Here is a 20,608-nt window from a genome sequence, read left to right as displayed (position 1 = left end):
AATCAATGGGCATTACGTGATGTGAGGCGAGGTAAGGTCAAGCTGTTAATGGGGAAGGGAGGAGGCACTGATACCACGTTTTCACAGCTGAGAGCAATTTGGAGACGAGGTTTAAAACTCCAATCAAGACTGATCACTGATCATTAGACTGATCACTGATCATTAGAGGCAGCCAGGATGGACCACTAAGAAATTTAGCATCCTTAGCTTTGCTATGGTATCAGGTATTTTTTTTTCTCTTGCAAAAAAGGGGAATTGAAACTTTTCTTAATCCCTGTGTGACCTGTCCTCATGTCAATGTGCACTTCACTAGCAGCAGCCATGCAAAAAAACCCAAAAAAAAACAACAAGAAACAGAACAAAATTGGATGGATCAGCCCTTTAAAACTCCTCACACTCCTCGCACGCTGACACTAACACAGCCCTTTGCTAGTCTGTGAAAGATAGTGGTTGATCAGCTTGTCTAAGGGTGATTTAAGAGTAGACACACTGATTGATTGATTGATTGATTGATTGACTGATCGGGTGGTTCTTGGTCACCTGCACAATACTGCAGAGTTGAGCCGACAGCAGTGAAGAGGCCACAAAGTAGGACACTAACACCAGCTGTTTTTTTTTTTTTTCCTGTATTGCTCCGGTGCCAGGATCTGGCCTCACTGGGCTAACGCAGCAGAGAGGCACTCAAAGATCTGGGGCCTCATTTATCAAACCAAGCACAGGACAAGCTCTGCATGTCGAATACCAAGGAAGAAAACCGGTATTTAACAAACAGAATCTGATGAATAGGATTCCTGTGCGTGGTCGATAAATGAAGCCCCCTGGTGTTTTGTCTTCCTGCAGCTGTCCTCCAGTGTCCCTGGGACGTCCCTGCAGTCACATGCACGACAACTGTAAATACCCGCTGTGGCATTAGGATGAGCCTCCGGGCTGCCTGTCCGCGACGCCGACGCTACCGTCTGAGGTAAACTTGAACGCTTTAGAAACGCAGAGAACGCCGCTTCCTGTCCTGGAGCCCTGCGTGGCGACTAAGCTCAGCATCAGCTCCTGCAACACCCTGTAATCATCAGCTGAACCGTCACTACCTTCGCCCACTCCTAACTTGCTCAATGGCCCAACAAGTTAGAAGAGAGAGCGCGTCAGTCTCAGAGCACTTAAGGTCCTAAAACGTGTGTAGGCATGTACTGTCGTAAGAGGTTGAGAAAAGATTCTAGTGGGACGAAATACGAGCCGAACATCAGAGTATAGAAGAACCACAAACATTTTGTTTTCAGAGACCCACATGAAGGGAGGGATAAGCTGGTCCTGGCAGGCCCTCGAGCAACATCACATACAAGGTAGTTAAAGAAGATGCCTCGGAAGTGATGGAGAGAAGGACGTGGAACACAGCTGATATGTCAAAACATTCTGGCACCTGAAAATAATGCAGCAAAAATCTAAGGGTGATAATGAGCAAGAGTGCACACTTCATCGATGTCCATTTGTCCTCTGACGTGCTATTCACACACACACACTCACACACACTGAAAACAGAGGGAGAGGGTGGAGGGAAGGGAGGAAGGAAGGGAAGGAGAGGAAAGGAGGGACAATATGCTAGAAAACATTTGGATGGAATAGAAACAATGAGCAGGTTTCAAGTGGCAAGAGGTCAGTTCTTTAGGGGGGTGGTTCTCAAACATCTCGGTTCGTCGATGTCCAATCCCAGCACCCTTAGCTCCAGTTAAAACCCTCCCACTTCCTGTGGTTGATGGTTCATCTGCGGCAGATTGTAGAGGCATTTCCAGCATGTCTCGCCAGTCGTGTCCCTGGCAGCCATGACATTGTAAAAGCCATAATCCTCTCGATGCGACATCACTCTTTACAAGCTCCAGCCTTGATTCAACCCCAAGGTTCACTCCTCATTAGAAGCACTCTCCTCTGGTGAGAAAATGGCAGCCATGCCCACCAACGTAGAATTATGGGAGGCTGAAATGATGATGACAGTGTGTAGGAGGACGAGGGCCAGCAGGCAGATCTTCAGTCGCCCGCTGCACAGTCTCGGGGTGGCGGCGGAGGTGACCGAGGCCCCCTCGGGCTGGCAGGAAGAAGCAGTCCTTTTTAGCGTCCCGCCTGAAGGGTTGTCCATTTTGGAGTCCCATCGGACGTCACAGCACTCCGCCTCACTGTCTGATGGATGATCTCCCAAGAGCCCTGAGAAACAAACGACAGTTTGTAACAGAGTTTGAGTGGAAGGCTTTACAGCACTACATCACACAGCAGCTGCAGCTATAAGAAGAAGCTAGCTCAATATTCTCAGTATGGACACCAAGGCAGAGGGTTCTCCTGCTTCCAGAACCTTTATTACCCTTAGGACTCGGAGACATTAATGCTCCGACGTCCTGTAAATGACCAGTTGCGGCTCCTCAGCAAAAGTTACAGCGCTGCTTTAAAAACAGCATCTGTTAATAATAACAACCTAATTAGCATTGAATAGTTTGATGAGCAAGGTGATTGTTATCTCATCAACACTGACACCCCCCCCCCCTCCTTTGGACATTTTTCAGCTCAGACCCAGCAGACCTCAGTGCGTTGCTCTAATCACGACGTGAAGGACCAGACACTCTGACCCTCAGCTGAACTCGAATTAAAGTCCACAAACGCACGGGGTGGGGTGGGGTGGGGGTGGGGGGGGTGACGCATCGCTGCATCAGTTGATGACTCTGGAAGTTTTAACTTTCTGGCGTGCAAACGCAGCTGTCACTGCACTCATCTGCACAGGAAGAACCAGACTGCTGAGGGAAAAGCTCACTTAGTTCTCACTGAAGTAAGGCACAAGGGGGGAGCAGTTAGCGGATGAGACCAGATTGAGGACAGGCCCTTCTGGCATGGATCGACCAAAATCTTATCAGTAACAATAACCAAAACTCTTTATTTAAGGACATTAAAGGTTATCAAATGATAGACAAAACAGGTTTTTGACTAAATTTGTCTTTAACTGCTTGTCAAAATTGTCTTAAAGGCAGTTTTGACTGCTCAATTAGGTGTTTTAACTTATTCTGCGTGATTAGACCTCGTCTCAGGACCGTGTGAGCGCACACAGACTGTGTTTGATTGACACCTCCCTGCTGGTTTTCATGCACCTGTGAGGGTGAGATTAAAATGTACAAAAATGAGCCATTTCTTTGAGCCATGTCCTTGACTTAAAAAAATAAAAAAAGTCCAGCAAGCTGACTGTGAAGAGTGTGATGTGAAAAATGAACTCCTTTATGAGTTACAGGACCATTGTCCTCTGCATCAACACCAAACACATCGTTTGCATTCATTTGATTTATTTGTTTTTAATTTGTTTTATGAGAAAAGGTTGAAACACGGTGGCAAGAAAAAGGCTAATGACATCATCAAAAGCTAACTGGAGTCAGGTGTTAGCAAACCTGGAGTCCAATCAGTGAAACCAGCTGCAGGTGTGGGGTGTCCTATAAAAACCACTCAGACAGATCGAGTTCACAAGAAACCTCTGCTGATGTGAACCATGCCTCACAAAAAACAGATCTTAGTACACTTAAGCAGAATTGTTGAGCTGGATAAAGCTGGAGAGTGTTGCAAAGTCATCTCAGAGAGTTTAGAGATTCATCAGTGTAGTTTGACAAAGATTTCTGTGAGTGGAGATGATGTAGTTGGGTGTGGGTGGGCAGTTAAATTGATTCCAAAGGCACAAAGCTGAATGATCAGTGAGGTGAAAAAGAAACTGGAGCTGGTTAACATCACTGTCACCGAGGGGGGAAAATAAATTCCCAGGTTCATCCATGTATCTGAGAGGATAATGTCAGGGTCGTTGTCACCAGCTGAGGCTCCGTAGAAGTGGGGTGACCCTAAACATGAAAGTAAATCCAGTACCAGAAGCACTTCAAGCAAAGAAAGTCTGCTTTTTGGAGTGACAGTAATATTTCTACAGTCCCCCTTAGCTTGTTAATTCCCAGCACATGTCCACCCAGAGTCAACCAGAGCTGTGGTCTCATCAGGCAGAGAAAGTGGAAACACCTGTGCGGGGCCTAAAAGCTGATGCTGTTACGTTGCTCATCTCTTCCAGATAACTTGTGTGTTGGCTCACAGCCAGCGTCTGGTCATCTGAGGCAGAGTCCTTGGTGATTACTACTGTATCAACTGCAGTAAATATTGAGAGACAGGCCAAACTCAATTCATCAATGCATTGTTAAAATGTCCTTGTGTGAGCTCGGCTGTTCTCAAACACACCACTAGATGTCATCAGAAAGCCTTTAGAAACGGCCCTCTGTTAGGAATACAGTCCAGTCAATATGGAGACACACATTCTGCATGAATTAATACAGTGCATCCTTTTATGAAATGCAATTCACTGACATTCATTAAATTAGGAGAATGCAAGGCCACGCCAAACACCCACACATGCAAACACGTCTCAGTGGTCAGTGAGTTGGTTTCACCTGTGCAGATGAAGCTGGGGCTGCCGCCGTGGATCAGGTCGTCGTTATCGGGCAGGATGAACGGGCAGCTCTGCTGGACCTCCAGGCAGTACTGGTGGCACGGCACCTTCTTCTGACAGGACCGCTGGGTGGTGGGGAAATACTGAGCGCACAGCCAGGGCTTGTAGGCCGTCTGAGGGGGAGAGAAGAGAAGATGACAGAAATATATTCTGGTTCATGATCCAGTTGAGGTTTGGTGAGAGTCGTGTGGCTGTGCTGGGTCTTAGGCCTCCTCCCTGTTCAGACAGGAAACAAAAACATCTGCAGCACCTTGTCCTGCAAAGTCAGTACCAATATATTTAAACTGAGCATCAGATACAAACTCTCTTCTAACATAAAAACCCAGCACTTGATGCATTAATAAAAAGCTCAGGAGATATTATCCAAGGCTAGTCTGCTAGCAGAGCGGCTGAGATGTTGGATCAATCTTACTGCAGAGAATTAGCTAACAGCAAACCATGCCAAACACAGAGAGACGATTTGCTTATTTATGGGGTATGAATAATGAGAGGCTGCAGCAGCAGGAGATGCAGAACGTTTACAATGACTCTGACATTAATAAAGATTAAAGGCAACAGTTTATCCAGGCGATAACAACACAGTTCAACACCAAGTGGCACCACGTAACCTCACCAAATTCAAACTCTCTGTTCTCCTCCAAGTTAAATTTGCTGTGTTTCACTGAGAGTTTCATGGTGTAATACAAAATGCACAGATTTATGTGCATAAGGAGACAGATGGTGACATGTAATAGCCAAAGCCTCAGGCTTGGAAAGCTTAGCAAAACAAAATGAACCAAGGGCAAACCACAGACTGGATTCATTCTCATTTTTAGCTATTTCTTCATGTGCTTTTTTACTGGGATTAACACCAGAGAAGGGAAATTACAGCAAAGAGCAGAGACAATCCATCATGTAGAGATTGTAATGGGATTTGTTTAGAACCATCTCCTGCTGCCAAAACCTGGAACCTGGTGGGATGATAGATCAGCAGAACTTCTGATGAATCCATGTGACTTCTGTTACAAGGCCTGGTCTGCTTGTAAACAGGCAACGTGAGTTTAGTGGTAGTTTTGTAGCATTAAAAAGGGCCATAAACTCTTCATGTGCCACTGTTTCAATTTCAGTTCAGTTTTATTTATATAGCTCCATCTAAAATCCAAATAGTCTCAAAGCGCTTTACAGAGACCCAGAGCCTGAGCCCCAGAGCAAGCACTTAAGGCGACAGTGGCAAGAACAAACTCCCTTTTAACAGGAAGAAACCTTGAGCAGAGCCTTGCTCATACAGGGGGGGGGGGGGGCCCTCCTGCTGATGGCCGGGCTGGGTGAAAGGAACCAGAACCTGAACACTGAACCTCAGAGAGCTGAGACTGACACTGCTACTGCTACAGGCCCTGGTGCTAACATAACTGTCAACAATGACTAACTCAACTTTCCTGTTACCATACCTGTAACAACACAGTGTGTCACCTATTGTCTTGCAGAAGTCAGTAAGAGATGCAAGGAAAAGATTTGTCCACTGAATAATAAAAAAAAAAACAGCTGTTATTAAGTGATGAAAGGTGTTAAGAGAGTAATTTGACTATGTGACACACTCAGGTAACAGAGGTACAACAGCCATTTCCAAGTCATGAATCACAGACAAAGCAGACCATTAGTGGCAATCAGGTAATTATCAAGTAGGAGAATAATAAAATGCTCAGCATTAACAGTTTTACACATACAAAGGCAGTGTTTTCCAGTGGCGTGGTCAGATTTTAAGGGATAACTCCATCAGTTTTACATATCATGTCCCAGAATCGAGTCAGTTTTTCTTTGGAAGCTTTGCATTTTCAGTTCGTTGCTCAAAATTGAGCTTTTAGCTTGTGCGGCACCTGCAGAAACTTCATCACAAACACAAAACCCAAGGAGAAAAATGTCACAGCAGAGAACACACGACACACACAGTTAATTATCCCCTGTGTGTGTGTTGTTGTTTTTTTTTTTTAACCACAGGGGAACATCTGTGGCTTGACGTCGGGATAGTTAACTGTCATTGTGGTTTTTAAAGTGTCATGAATGTTTGGTTAAATTGCAACCAGCACTGCCACAAGGCTAAAAAGGTAAATCTCCCGCTCCTCCTCCAGCCTCCCTTCCATCTCTGAACGCTGAGAAATCACACAGGGGTCTGATCTGTTTCCTGTTTAGACCGACATACAGAAGATAACAAACACTGCACAGGCAATTATAATAATTATAATAATCTGATTATGGTGGTGGTGATGAGGATGATAATGATGAGAACAACATGGACCCGAATGCTTTGTTGAAATCAAACATATTCCAGATGCCTGTGACTTCATGTTGATACTGTATGTGTGTGGAATATACTGTAGTGTACAGGTTACATCCTCCAACATGTTTTCCAGGAAATAAAAAGAAAAAAATGGTTATGCTGGAGTTGCAGGTTAAAAACACTCCTCTGTGGATGTTCTGTCATAATAAACATGTTCATTCAAACCATAGCGACTACACCTCCTGTGTATGTTCGAGGGTAATTTGGATAAATCACACTGACAGTTTGATTCCCATGATCCTCTGCTTTTTTAGCCGCAGCGTTCTCCCTCGTGGAGGGTCTCTACAGCTGAACGCGTGGAGGAGGAACTGGCTCAAGGCCAAGATAAAAAAAAAATCACTCCGATCACTGATTACATGTGCGGTTTTTCGGAGTTTGGGGGTTGTTCTGTCGGAGCTGGGAGGTGTTAAATCCGGCTTCCTGTCTGCGCAGATGGCTGCTTGTTTAATTCGCGATGATTTAGCATAAATTCTTGCCAGCGGTGAGATAGGATCCGTCTAGGGATGCCGCGGCTATCAAAAAAGAACCAAAACAATACGACCGCAGACAGGAAATCTGGGTCCTCCTGAAGATGTATGCTGGCAGTTGCCAAGGTAACGGCTTTTTCTGCTTTTCATTAGAGCTCAATGGGTACTGCCCCACTCTCTGTCGGTTTTCTGTTTGTGTGCACACGTTTAAGCGTGCATCCAGGTCTCTGAGTGTGTGTGTGTGTGTGTGTGTGTGTGTGTAAATGTGTGCGTGCGTGTGCTCAGCGTGAAAAGGGAAGCGTATGAGAGCAAATTGAGTTAGTCAGGAAGCAGGCCTGGAGTCTGATTTGATCAGTCTAATGTGTGATCAGTGTGAATGGGAACCTGGCACTCAAAAAGCCTCTGTCGCCATGCAGCTTAGTCTGGTTCAAACAATGTACTGAAGCCTGGAGACAGACAGGAAAGACAACAAGCTGGCCACTGTTTCCACCCAGGGCTTTATGCCTGCAGCTGATGTCAGCCCCTGCCTGGCCATTTGTACACACACACACACACACACACTGTTACATCTGTCGACACTTGAAATCTTCAGTTTCAAAGACGAAATCGAGGAGAAAAGCGGTCCTGATGCTGTGGACGCTCACGCTCAGGTAGAGATGTGAGACGCTTCCTCCCGGTGCTTACATGCAAATCTTTTGAAGCGTAAAAATAATGTTTAAAAAAAAAAAAAAAAAAAAAAATGAAGATTCAAACGCTGACGCTCTGGCAGATAAGTGTCAGCCGTGCTGGCATCTGAATTTCACCACAGTGATTATATAAGAAGCAGACTGCAGAGCAAGTCATGGACTGCGTCTTATTTCCTGTTGCATGCATTTTGCTCATTAACTTCAAATCATGACATCTCTTCATCCAGAAGCAGATTCTGATTTATTTATTTTTATTTCATAATGTTCTGATGTTGCAACCAGCAGGTAGCAGACTGTACACTGTACAAGCATGAGGAGAACTGTTAAACCCTCCTGCTGCTAAATTTGATATAAATTAGCAACTGCAGAGAAACAGAGGTCACGTTTCTGATCCTCGGTTTCCTCTCTGCTCTCTGAGGGATCCACAGCTCGGCTCAGATGGACATGCACCCCTCCACCCCTCCTCCCTTCCACCATGACTCTTGTGTTGTAAAGCTATTCCTCTCCATTCGCGCAGGGCTTCCCCTCACCATCCCCATTCACATGCCTGTCATCTGACACAGAGAGGACTGTGGGAGAGCTTGTCTGCAGGCGAGAGGAATCACTCAGCTGCAGAGCGTTTGCCTGAGCGTGCGTTCGGTGGCAAAAACGACCCCGGTGTTTTCCCCCAAAATGTCAAACTAAGGATTGGATGTTCAGATTCTGCTCTTCTGGTCTTTAATTGACAGTGTGAGAAGCTCCAAAGTACAGTGTGAACTCATAAAAGCTGCGAGCAGCGAACAGCAGCCTATTCCTGAACTGTACTTCACAACAAATAAAGCGCCAAGTTAACTGTACTCACGCAGGTGTAAGCTCCTGGGTATGCAAAAACTTTAACTCAACACGCTGTGAAGTATCAACACTCACTTTCTTCCCAGCAGGATGGTGTTGTGTGCACACACACACACACACACACACACACACACACACACACACACGAGCAGCAGCTATAAAGTGGAATGACAGAGACGGCTATAAAAAGCATATGAGTCAGCTACGGAGTGAGATCCCAGTTAGAAGCTGAATGACACAGATCATTACCACTCACACAAATCATGGCGGTGGAACAGGAAGTGGCTCTCACACTACCTGGGCTATTTTCAGATGTGTTTCTTGGTTTGATGAGAGGCATTTCTTTTTTTTTTTTTTTCTTAGCACTGTAAATGTACTGAGTGTGCAAAAATATCAGATCCAGACTCTTAAGGCTGGAAACTCTCAATTTGGGGAAATCAACACAGCGTCACATGGTCTGGACGGTCCAAAAATGAAAGGAGCATTTTTCTGTATTACACACACACACACACACACACACACACACACACACAACATAAAAGAAGCATCAGCAGCCATGACAACATGGTTTTGGCAGGGCTTTGATTCACTCACGGCTCAAATCTCAGCGGCCGCCTCAAGTCACTGACGCAACCCTCGGATAATCCAGCAGGACAGGGACACAAACAGGTGTCTGTCTTCCTGCATTGATGTCCGCGCTTATTACATCCCATTCCCTGGTGATGTAACGTTTCCAGGCGCTGTGTGTGCATGTGTGTGTGTTTTTCTGACACACTGAGGAAGAGCGGCCTCATCAAATTAGGTGGTTTGCAATTTCAGTGCAACCCTTTGTTTGTACATTCACTGTGTCATCTTGTACTATCAAGTGCTCTCTGGAAAAAAAAAAACAAAACAGGGTCAAAGAGGGAGGACTGAGCTGAGAAAGGTTTGGGTGAAGTAAGAAAAACGTGTTCAAGTCATCATTCAGCCAGATTTTTTCTTTTCCGAAGAAGATGCTGGGAAGGGAAAGCCTGAGGGTTCATAACTGGAGGAGGAACTGTGTCCGTGCTGTCGTTCTCTCTGAGATGAATGAAGCCCCTGACTGGCTGACACTCCAAACACACACACACACACACACACAAAATCACAGAACAGACCTACAGATCAGACAGAATTTTAGAGCGAAGCAGGCACAACAAGAGTCTGCAAAGCATCAACACACAAATTCAGCATCAGTTCACCGATTCGTTTAAAGCTACAGCGTTGTCAGAGATTCATTCGTGTGTTTACATTTACATTGAACTTAACATTGAAATGATGAAAACTATTTCCCTGTTTCTCTGATTGGCTACAAGTGGTGACACAAATATAAAGTCATATAATATGTAATATAATAAGTCATCCTGATTTTGAACATGTTTTGAATGTCTTTTCAGAAAATGGATCATTTTCTGTAGCTTGTTTTTCATCAACCATTACTGATATTTAGTTTTTTGGGGGTTTTTTTGTGCAGTGGTTATGAAACACATGCTCCTCTGGCTCCACAGCACTTCACTGTCTGTACAACATTATTATTTTTTTTCCTGTTATTTGACGTTGCAGGTTTAAAACACTACTCAGAACTTTTTCTATTTTTAAAAATAAAATTCACAAACACTGACGAAAAGCGTAAAGAGTCGGTTTCTTAGAAGCCCGTCCGTCTGAGAGAACAAAAGGCGAAAACAGTAACCAGAGGCCTTGAGTAGTGATCCGTCAATTGTATTGACAGGCTTCCAGAGGCTTCCAGAAACCTTGAACCTTTTAACTGGAAATATCCTACAGAGCGCACGGCATTATGGGACATTGGAGTGTGAGGTCTGACTGACATGATCCAGGAGATTTTTTATGATCTCTGTCTTCTCTGCATCAGCTCCTGATCCACGCGTGGACGCGCGGGGGAGGGATGGGATCCACCTATCAGGACACGAAGACGTACACCGCATCCGTTTTCCATGTTTTGTAGATTAGTTCTGAGAAAACATGATCATGAATGTGTATGGCAGGATTTGTTTTCAGCCTGGTTTAGCACGCAGGCGCAGCAATGAATCGGTTAGAGTTTTCAAAACAGGTAGATCTGAGAATTGGCTTGTAAAGATGCAGAAATAAACCCAATTTAAAGCAGATACGAGGTTGTTTCCCAGGTTTGGTTTCATGTTGAGTAGATAAAGCCGTGCTCTGGTCACAGGATCCCTGTTGGCTCGACTCCAGCTCTGCAGCTCTCTTCTCCAAAGGTTTAAAGAATTCATTTTCAGCTGGATCAGAGCTCGGGGAGGCTGCTGAATAGGTCAGCGTGGCTCTGCTCTCTCTATTGACGCAGAGCCTGCTGACTGCGGGAGGCTCGACCTAAGCCCGGGACATATTGACTGAAACCCCCCCCCCCCCCCCCCCCCCACAAAAAAAAGATGTCGTTCCACGATAAACACAGCCGGATAAATGCTGAGCGGGGGCTTTGACACACAAAGAAGAACCAAAACAAACCGCGCAGAGCTCAGCTGCACTGGTCGAGCTACACTATCATCACACCCATTCATCCTCAGATCCTCAAAAAAAAATCTTCATGCTCTGATTCAGGACCAGGCGGGTGCGTTCCCTCTCGTGTGCCTGGCATTTTAAAGGAATAGTTTGACATTTTGGGAAATACTCTTATTTACTTTCTGCTGGGAGTTAGATAGAAAGATCGATCCCACTTACACGTCTGTGCGGTAACTATGGAGCTAGAGCGGGGAGTTGACTGACGGAGCATGAATACTACAAGCAGGGAGAAAGGGCTACCTGGCTCTATCCAAAGTGGAAAAATAGGACAGAGAGAAACAGTTTCAGCACACCATGTCCTGTAAAACTATGCATTTGGTGTCTCTGTACGTGTATGGTGGTGTCCATCCTCACACACACACACACCACACCACACGATAAAGCCTGGAATGAACTGAATCTGTTTTCACTCAGCTGCTGACCCTCTGCAATGGTGACGCGACGTCACTTCCGATCCCCTTCTCAAGCTAAATACTGTAAATGACAATAATTATCAGCCGAGTGTTGGCAGAGCAATCAGCGTAAAGATTTATTGGTGTGAAAGGGAGCGAAAATGTGAAAGGTCACCGTGTGAGTGACAGAGGGCAGATAACTGTGGGGAAGACTGCCATCCTTATGTAACACTGTCAGTGTGTGAGCAGCCACTGCTTAAGAAAGGTCTATTCAAGAAACAGGGACAAGGTTAAAATATATATATATATGTTTTCCCTCTACTTGAGTTGTAAATGTGTTCAAATAAGGTAAAAAAAAAAAAGAGCTAAGACATTTAAACCCAATGGTATATAACACTCGAGAAATGTCACTGGAGCTTTCCAGGAATGTGAGGTTAAGCTACAAGGACAAAATAGGAGTTAAACAGCCAAGAGGCCTTCCAGTCCGCCCACACCTCTGCAGTCAACATCGCTGCTTTGAAAACTTAACTCCTCACGTCTCAGGGACATATTGAGGCGGCCGTCGAGTGCGAAAGAGTATTGTTAAGAAATGAGATAAAGCCCAGCGATGAGCGTTTCCCCCCCCCCGTTTAACATCCGCGGCAGAGAGGCTCTCGGCGTGACGGCGGTTCAGCTCCTCGATGCTCGGCGGAGCAGCTCTCGACTCAGGAGCCCACTTGGCAGATCAGATGTGAGGGTTTGGAGGGGAGGCCACGCAGGGAGCATCAGGGACTGTGGGTGTACCAGGTGGCTCTGATAATTGTTTGACATCCTCTGTCTCTTCTCTGAGAAGCTCTCTCACACAGATCACTGCTGACCATAGAACCTATCACCAGACAACAATGTCCATAATGGACCATCATTCAAAACTCTGGATTACGTCCAAGGGCAGCTACAGTATTGTTAAGGCTGTGGCAAATAAACTGTAGTTAAGGTATAATTAGGGTCTGCAAATAACACTTAGCACACTACAACAATCTGTGACGCTCGCCTTAATCATCAAGTCATCAAACACTGAGAGGGTGAAATTGCAAAAGCAATCCATGTGAAATGCACAGCAATCAATGGACTGATGCTGCCCTCGAAAAGAAAAAAACAAAAGATGAAATAATAATATGGCAGCTACAGATACAAGATACAGGATGTTTTAGACGATGCAAAGCCTCACTGGATAGTGTCGTTCTCCCAGAGAGGCTGGTTTAACATGGATCTTGTTGATATTGAAGGATGTTTCAAACACACATGCAAGGTTTTTGGTTGGGTTCCAATATAATATTCTGTCCTCTGATGTGAGTTTGACATGTAGAGTCTCACTGTTGACCAATAGCAAACCTTCTTGTATAGTCACTACATCACTGAGCCTCCAGAACCAGATATTTTGGTAGAGATAAAACAGCTTGGGTAAATTTGGCCGTGCCACTGTTTTGCTGACTTTCTCTCTTCTCCTTACTGCTCTTATTTGTCTGCCGCCCCTTTTTATCCCCCCCACCCCCACCCCCGTCAGCTCATATCAAGCTGAAAACATTTCAGAGCAGAGAAAGCAGGATGATGTAAATCAGCACTGTAGCAGGATAATTTGGAAATACTGAACAAAAAGCCCCTGTTAGCAGTGCAGTCGACCGTCATACTGTACAGTATATCAACTTATTCCATAAGATAGCAGCATTCATCATGCAAGGGGTGATTTAATGGAAGAAGCTGTATATGTAGCATGTGTTTTTTTTGGGGGGGGGGGGGAGGAAATAGTGCTCTTAGGCAAACGGCCTCGCTCTCATAAATAAAACTCATACCCGGTGACTGACAATTCATTTAACAGGACAAACGTCATCCTCAATCATCCTAATGGGCCACACGGAGCTTAACAGAGATTCAAACATAACCTTTTACCTAGTCCACTGTATACATGCAGACCTGGTTTGCAAAGGCTTTTTAAAAAGGGCACATGAAGAGAGAGAGAGGTACCTTACTGGGGAATAAGGGGAAGGTTAGATAATCCCATTAGTGCCAAGTGGTGGGGAATTTAGATGTGATCATCTGAAGGCAGCATGCAGGATATGTCAGCGACCAAGTCATCAGTTTTCATATCTGACACCACCAAGCTAAGGACAATGCTGTGGAGTTGCCCCCTAAGCAAGGGCACATAAACCCTCCACCCTGCTCCAGAAACAGCATTTTTCTGCATTAGTTAAACCCTAAAATTCAATATAGCACACACAGCGTCTGGGATATGCATTCAGGCTTATATCAGTCCCCTGTAAAAAATAATCCATTCAAATACTTATGCAGACAACAGGACTGTTAGACTAATTGATGTCATGCCTATAAATGAATGGAGGTATTAGCCTGACCCTTAGGTGTTTCACAGGGGGGGAAAAAAACAAAAAACAAAAACATCCTGCTTGCAACATCTTCATTTTCTGACAATCATGAAGCCAAAGTAATGAATGTTTTTATAATTAAATTTTGGTTGTTCCATCATTGCCTAAACAGGACAACAGCTTGGCAGCTAAATGGAATTCATCTCCAGGGAGGATTTTTTTTTTTTTTTTTTAAAAGAATGTGTCACTGTAACACATCTGGGCGTCTTCTTTGGGATCGCATATAGTTTCTAATCTTTAGCTGCACATGCTCAAATGTATTTTCATTAAAGCACATTTGAATTTAAAGCCCTGAAGATAACGCTTTGTATCTTCAGTGTTTCTATGCAGCGTTAAATGTTTTTTAATCTTTGGGGATTTATTTATTTATTCATTTATTTCAGTTAATCTCCTTCATCAGGACTTTGTGGGTTAGGGTTTGATCAGATTTGATTATCAGTGACCAGACAACCCACCAGCAACCGTCATCACATCGGATTGAAATTGATTGGTGACATCACCTTGTCCGGCAGAGCCTCGCCGGCTTTAAACCAATCCGAAAAAGCGACAGAGGAAAACAAATTCAGGAAGCTCTCACGGGGAAAAGTCTTCAAACATAACGTATTCATTAAAAATGTGAAATTAAAACCTGTTTGTTAAATATGAGGATCCTGTTTCCTAAATGGAACCGTTCCTGTGAGCAGAGGTATCTGTGATGTACTTCACCCCTGATTGACGTTACTGTATGTCAGAGAAATGACTCCACACGTCATCTATAATGGAAATGCCACAGAGGTTAAATGAGGCCTATTAAGGTGGTAACCCACTTTAACCCCTTCTGCCCGGTAAGGTTTCCCTCCCTCCTCCAGCCCTGTGGTTATCTCATGTGATCCTATCTGCTCTGCGTGCGGCGCTTCGCTGTTGAAACAATATGGAAGCGCTGCCGTTCTCTGCAACAGCTAGCCTGCCCTCTCTCCTTCTTCCTGCCTCATTAGCATGCTGGTCAGGGATCTGCCCATTCATAAAAGAGCTGTCGTGGAGTGGGGCCAGGCATCTCGAAGGGACAAAACCCTCTCCAAGGTCAGCGTTCACAACCGCCGCAGGGAGGCACAATGGCGTAAATCACACGTGAACGCTTCCGTGTGCGGCTCTCTCCCACTCTCTCTCGTGCAACCTCGTACAATGCAAACCATCTTCGTTCATTAATGCACATCTGCACTGGTGCCCGTGTGTGAGCCGCAGATGCTGATGGATATGCATGGCGATATTGTCCCCTTCACTGATGAGAGGACATCAGGTATTGTCCCTCTGATGAGACAGGTGTGTTGCTGTTTGATTGACTTGATTGCTGATTTCTGGACTTTTGTGGAAAAAGGACAGATTTCTCCAAACGCTGAGCTCAAGCCTCTTTCAAACCATAAGAGAAGACATGTTTTGGTTTTGTTTCTCCTCCATCTGAGACCTGATATCCTTGTTGTCACACATCATTTACTGCAGAATTACATAACTGTCCATATTATAGGTGAAGAGGTAACAGATGAGGGGAGTGTATCTTAAAATTGTTCTCTTTATAAACTGTATATCCCCTCCTCTGAACACACACACACACACACACACACATTTTCCCAGGTTTTATGTCACTAACAAACACGTTTACATGTAACATGATGTCTTCACTGAGCCCAGGCGCTGCCCTATTTCAGTCAGAGGAGCGGCCCGCTATCAAATGAAGGACGAGTGAACGTGGAGGGCTCGGTGCAAATCAATAGGGATCAACCTCTTGGTAACGCTGCCACCCATCCCTCCTGGCTCCACAAGAGCTCAGATCAATGCAGATGTGTGGCGGTTGACAAGGATCTAAAGAGAGGAGGACACTGTGGACGCTGTCCTCCTTTCCACTTGCACACAACACCGGCTAAGATTAGACATTCAATTGGACCTGGAGGGTGGGGAGGGGGGGAAGGAGACAGATTTGTGCACAGGCTTGTCAGGGGGCTGTGTTTTGAAATTATTCTAAATCACAGTATTGTATAGATGACTGAGAATATAATGGGCAGATTAATTAATAATAAACTATAATATCACTTCAACGCTCTGTAGTGGGAGGACGACCTGTCCCAACTTTCTTATTTCTAATTATGGTGCATTTACCTTTTGCATTTAGCTGCACTACACCGACGTGAACACTATGCTTCAAGCGAACAGGCTCTAATAATAGTCATGTTGTTATGCTGCTGACTTTTGGCATCACAGGTAGGAAACACTACATTAAACAATGTGATTACAGAGCTCAGACCCCAGGCCTTTGTTGAATAACAGTTGTTTTACTGCCAACAAGCTTTTTGAGAAGCCAGGTTTGTTTTGGCTTCCTTGTTTCCTGTGAAACTACCAGTGAGTCTGACATTTTGGTCCAAGCTCAGCATAAACCCAAAAAAAAAAAGAAAACAAACAAATAATAATATTTAAAAAAAGAGAAAGAAATGCTGGGAAATACTTCTGCTTTCAAGTCAGCATTAGTGCGTCGGCACAGGTTTAAATGTTTCGAGCCCGGCCCCGCTGTCAAGATGAATGGTGGGTTTTCACAGAGTCGGATGATAGGGGCTCCCATTGTGAGGAACAGCACACTGGCCATGTCCACTGTGTGATGTTTCACCTCAGGCTAGAGGAATCAAAGCACCACCTGTGGACCACAGGACCCACTCCTGCACAACAAACGCTAATCTCCATGTCAAATATCCTCACTTGAAATGTCAAAGATCTTCTGCTGGCAAACACCGGCTATACCTGCCTCCACTGAGCCCTGCATGCTGAAGTGAGGCAGGGATCTATTTGTTTAACGTTTTCACACTTGCCAGGTGAGCGTACACTATAATCTTGCCATATTTACAGAGATTACATATACATCTTCCTGAGCAGGCACACAACTTGCTCTGCTAGGCTTTCCCCAAGGCAGGTAGCCATTAACTCAACAAGAGCTCAACATTATCGTTTGAGTCACGCTGCTCTTTCCGTAACGCATATACAAGACTTCTGCAAGCCTATAATCAAGAAGGTGATAGAGAAGGGTCATTGTTAGAGAAATTAGCAGCTTGACTAAATGACTGTTTTCCCTCCAAATGCCAAGAGGTGAGCTCAGAGATCAGTATGAGACTGGCAGCGGATGAAACGCCAAATAATGTGCGGGGCCCTGGGTTCAGCAGAGGTAAAGAAAGAACGGCCGAGGCGCCTCATCAATGGGAGAGCTCCTACAGTGGCTGATAGCTGATGGCGAGGTTGGGTGCTGGCTTGGCTGTTTCTTAAAGAAAAAAAAAGAAAAGAAAAGCTGCATTCATCGGCAGCCTCTGGCATTTGCTGTGTAGCATGATTGCATATTCTTAAGCTGGCAGCCGACCAACCTTGAAGTAAGACTCTGCAGTAGCTTAGGTCGGGCTTTACCAATTCATTAGTGGGGGCCTTCGTGTGCAGAGTGATTGGAGGTCTTGGTGACGGGATGTGAAGCTTATAGCAACGATGATTTCTGACTTCTGCTAAATGATCGCCTGATCAATTAATTGACTAATCACTTCAGGTCAGAGGAGAAGAATAATTTCAGGATAGGTGATTGACAGCATGGCATGGCTCTGAACAATGATATCAAGACCATCAGCTATAAAACTGTGAAACCTGATTTCCTGTTTAAACATAAGATCCAATAAAGTACAGCAGCCTCCTCCAGCTCCTTTGTGTACACACACACACACACACACACACACACAGAGTGTGAGTGTTTATTAGAAGTAAGAATGTGAGGTCTACAAATGTATGAACGCTGGAATTATCTTTCCTAAAAAGGCTTCGTCAGGATTAACACAAGGGACAGCAAAGAGAATATAAAAGAAAGTGAATGGTTGTTTGATGAACACACTCACACTTGCACACAAAAAGAATTCACGTTGTCTTTTTTGTGTTTTTGATCTTCTAAATCTAAGCTAGTTTTCCTAACTAGGCCCAGCTCATGAGCATGTGGGTCTATGTAAATGCATTGGGTTTGTATAAGCAGGCAGATGGCCTGATTACAGTCGCGTTTTTGACGCCTGTGCCTGAGTCTCCGACACTGGTTGGGTGAATGGAGGCCATCTGGGATTGGCCAGGGCTTCTATGAATGGAGCCGGGGAGCGCCATTCAGCACCGCGGACAGCGCTGCGCTGCCGCGGCGCTCTCCGCGGTGCTGGGATGCGGCACAGGGCGGCCTGCACGGACAGGCTCCACACCTCGTTTCCCGGACACCCACAAGAGCCCACTTTGACCCACCTGGGTTTGTTATGAGCCGGTTAACAGCTCATCACAATCAAAGAGCGAGTCTGGGCCTAGCTGAAACGAGGCCTGGGTGCGGGCCTCGTAATGGACACACACAAGTCGAAGCGCAAAAAGCCTTCCGCCACATTAGACAGGGAAACCACCTCTTGACTTTAATGAAACGCTCTCGATATGGAGTGGGGCGGCCATGATGAACACCTGGCGGACTGCGACAACGCACACAGGACACAGGCTCTCAGAGATGTTTGCATATGCCAGCAGTCTCCTTCCTGCTCATTAAAATGTTATAAACGCTGGTGCCATAAAGGCTCAGGAAATTCTAACCACCCCGTCTCTGGGTTATCGGTGGTTAATCAGGCGGATTATGAGCTAAAGCGGCTTCAATGTCAAAGAACAGAGCGAGAACCAAAAGGGGGGCAGATTGAGAAACGGCTCTGGATGCTGAAAAGACACTAGCGGGGCCTCCATCTGCACATTAGCATGGGGCCTAAACACAATGAGGAGATGAATGAACATGAGGCCCGGAGCCGGGAGTCTCCTTGAATCTGTCATCCGTCTCCATGGCGACAGGAGGAGGAGGAGGACCAAAACTGGCATCTATCCGGGCCCAAATCAACAGATGGCCACCACATCACCCTCCCCTCCAAACAGCCCCCCACCTCCCGTCCCCAACACACACACACACACACTCTCCCTTCCCTTTCTGCAGCCTACCTTGCAATGCTCCATGCACGTCCTCACTGAATATGCCCCCGGCTCATATTTCTGAGTCAGGAGCTCAAAGTCCTCGTATTTCTCCTGGGCGTGCTGGTCGTAGCGCTGGTACGCCTGGACGCACAGGCTGCATCTGGTCGTGTCGCCATCGCCGAGCACGTCGAGGCTGCAGTTCAAATTGTCCGGACTTGTCGACCCGTAAAACAAATCCAGCAGAGAGTAGGAGTTACAAAAGGAAAGGTACAAATCGCTCATATTTACAGCCCGCGTCCCCTCTTTGTCGGAAAGGCCCCTGCACAAATGGTCGGCATCTGCGAAAGCAAAGCAGTTCTTAGATAAACTATCCTGGTGGCAAGTTTCAAGCCGCCACAAATGTTTGGTAGAGTTTCCTATAAAAATAGCATCTGGGTTTCCTCTGAGGCTGCTGTGTGCTGAGTGGGTCTGGGGTGAGAGGAGGTGGGAGGATGCGAACTTGTCCCGGGTCCGGGCCAGTTTGGCCTCGGCGCAGAACCACAGGTGATCAGAGAGGAGGATGGTTAAGAACAAGAGGGATGCCAAGGACAGTCGCCATCTCTGCGCCCTCTCTGAGTCGGTGAATGGCTTTTGGTTGTCGCGGGGGGGCTCTAGCCAGATTTGGAAGCCGTCGTCATCTTCTTGCTGCCAACACGTCCCAGCACCCCTGGTCATATTTTGGGAACCGGCCGACTCCACCGTGGGGGCTCCTCTGCCGCAACAGTCATTGACGTGGGGTCCGCTTCGCGTTTTCCTCCCCTCAAGTGTCGGGTGGTGGGTTGTCCCGGCTTGCCTTTGCGATCAGCGGTAATTCCCATTAAAAAGAGCGTCGTTCGGGTGGGAAATTAAACGCTGGCGACCACGGGCCGCATCCTCCATGGCTGACCGGTGAAGCCGCTGTCCTCCCGTCCGCCTTGAGTTCCGCGCCGCGCCGCGCCGCTCCGCTCCTCTGCGCAGCCTCGACTCCGTTTTTAGAAACCCTCACCGACGCGTTTACGTTTTCCCCGGCCTCGGTCGTGCAGGGACAAGGGCGCTATCCTCTTCCAACATGGCGAAGCTGTCTGCCTTTGTGTCGGCGGATGGGCCTACAGCCTGTAACAGACCTCTTTTCTTTTTCAAGCCCTCACCGTCTTCATCTCTCTGCCGTTGTCAAGTTGCCGCCATGTTCGCCAAGAGACGGTGTATTTGCAGGAAGCTGCGTTAGGGCAGCAGCAATAACCAGCAGAATTTCCGGTCCTAACATTCAAAATAAAGGTCACCCTCGTCCTCCCCAGCACTGAAAAAACACCAGTGTCCCACCCACCCACACTATATACAACAGAAAATATGTTGTGTGTCCTCCTTTTGTGAATCCAATCAACAACATCCAATCATTTTCTATTAATTTCCATTAGCTAATGAACATAGACGAGTGTGACTCCGCCTCCCAGCTGTACACCTGGGTGCCTCCATGGT

At 46.0% G+C, this 20,608-nt stretch overlaps 1 protein-coding gene across 1 annotated transcript; it reads right to left on the bottom strand.

The window, feature by feature from the left end:
• Positions 1-1,888: 1,888 nt before the first annotated feature.
• On the bottom strand, positions 1,889-19,828 carry fam155a (family with sequence similarity 155 member A). The gene is made up of 3 exons (XM_041032663.1): positions 19,142-19,828; positions 4,437-4,608; positions 1,889-2,187 (listed from the first exon to the last, which is right to left on the bottom strand). Exons 1-3 carry the CDS (start codon positions 19,826-19,828, stop codon positions 1,889-1,891), a joined length of 1,158 nt encoding a protein of 385 aa, XP_040888597.1.
• Positions 19,829-20,608: the final 780 nt, after the last annotated feature.

This window comes from Toxotes jaculatrix, chromosome 24, assembly GCF_017976425.1.
Source record: "Toxotes jaculatrix isolate fToxJac2 chromosome 24, fToxJac2.pri, whole genome shotgun sequence".
Taxonomy (NCBI): domain Eukaryota; kingdom Metazoa; phylum Chordata; class Actinopteri; family Toxotidae; genus Toxotes; species Toxotes jaculatrix.
The sequence above is the reverse complement of the archived record's forward strand: the minus strand, read 5'-3'. Positions and strand labels throughout refer to the sequence as shown.

Excerpts from the sequence above, each read along its gene's own strand:
- fam155a (XM_041032663.1), bottom strand. The coding sequence starts at position 19,828 with ATGACCAGGGGTGCTGGGACGTGTTGGCAGCAAGAAGATGACGACGGC. Across the intron at positions 4,609-19,141 it reads CGTGCATGGAGCATTGCAAG|ACGGCCTACAAGCCCTGGCT; the intron begins GTAGGCTGCAGA and ends TCTCCCCCTCAG. Across the intron at positions 2,188-4,436 it reads CCCCAGCTTCATCTGCACAG|GGCTCTTGGGAGATCATCCA; the intron begins GTGAAACCAACT and ends TTTGTTTCTCAG.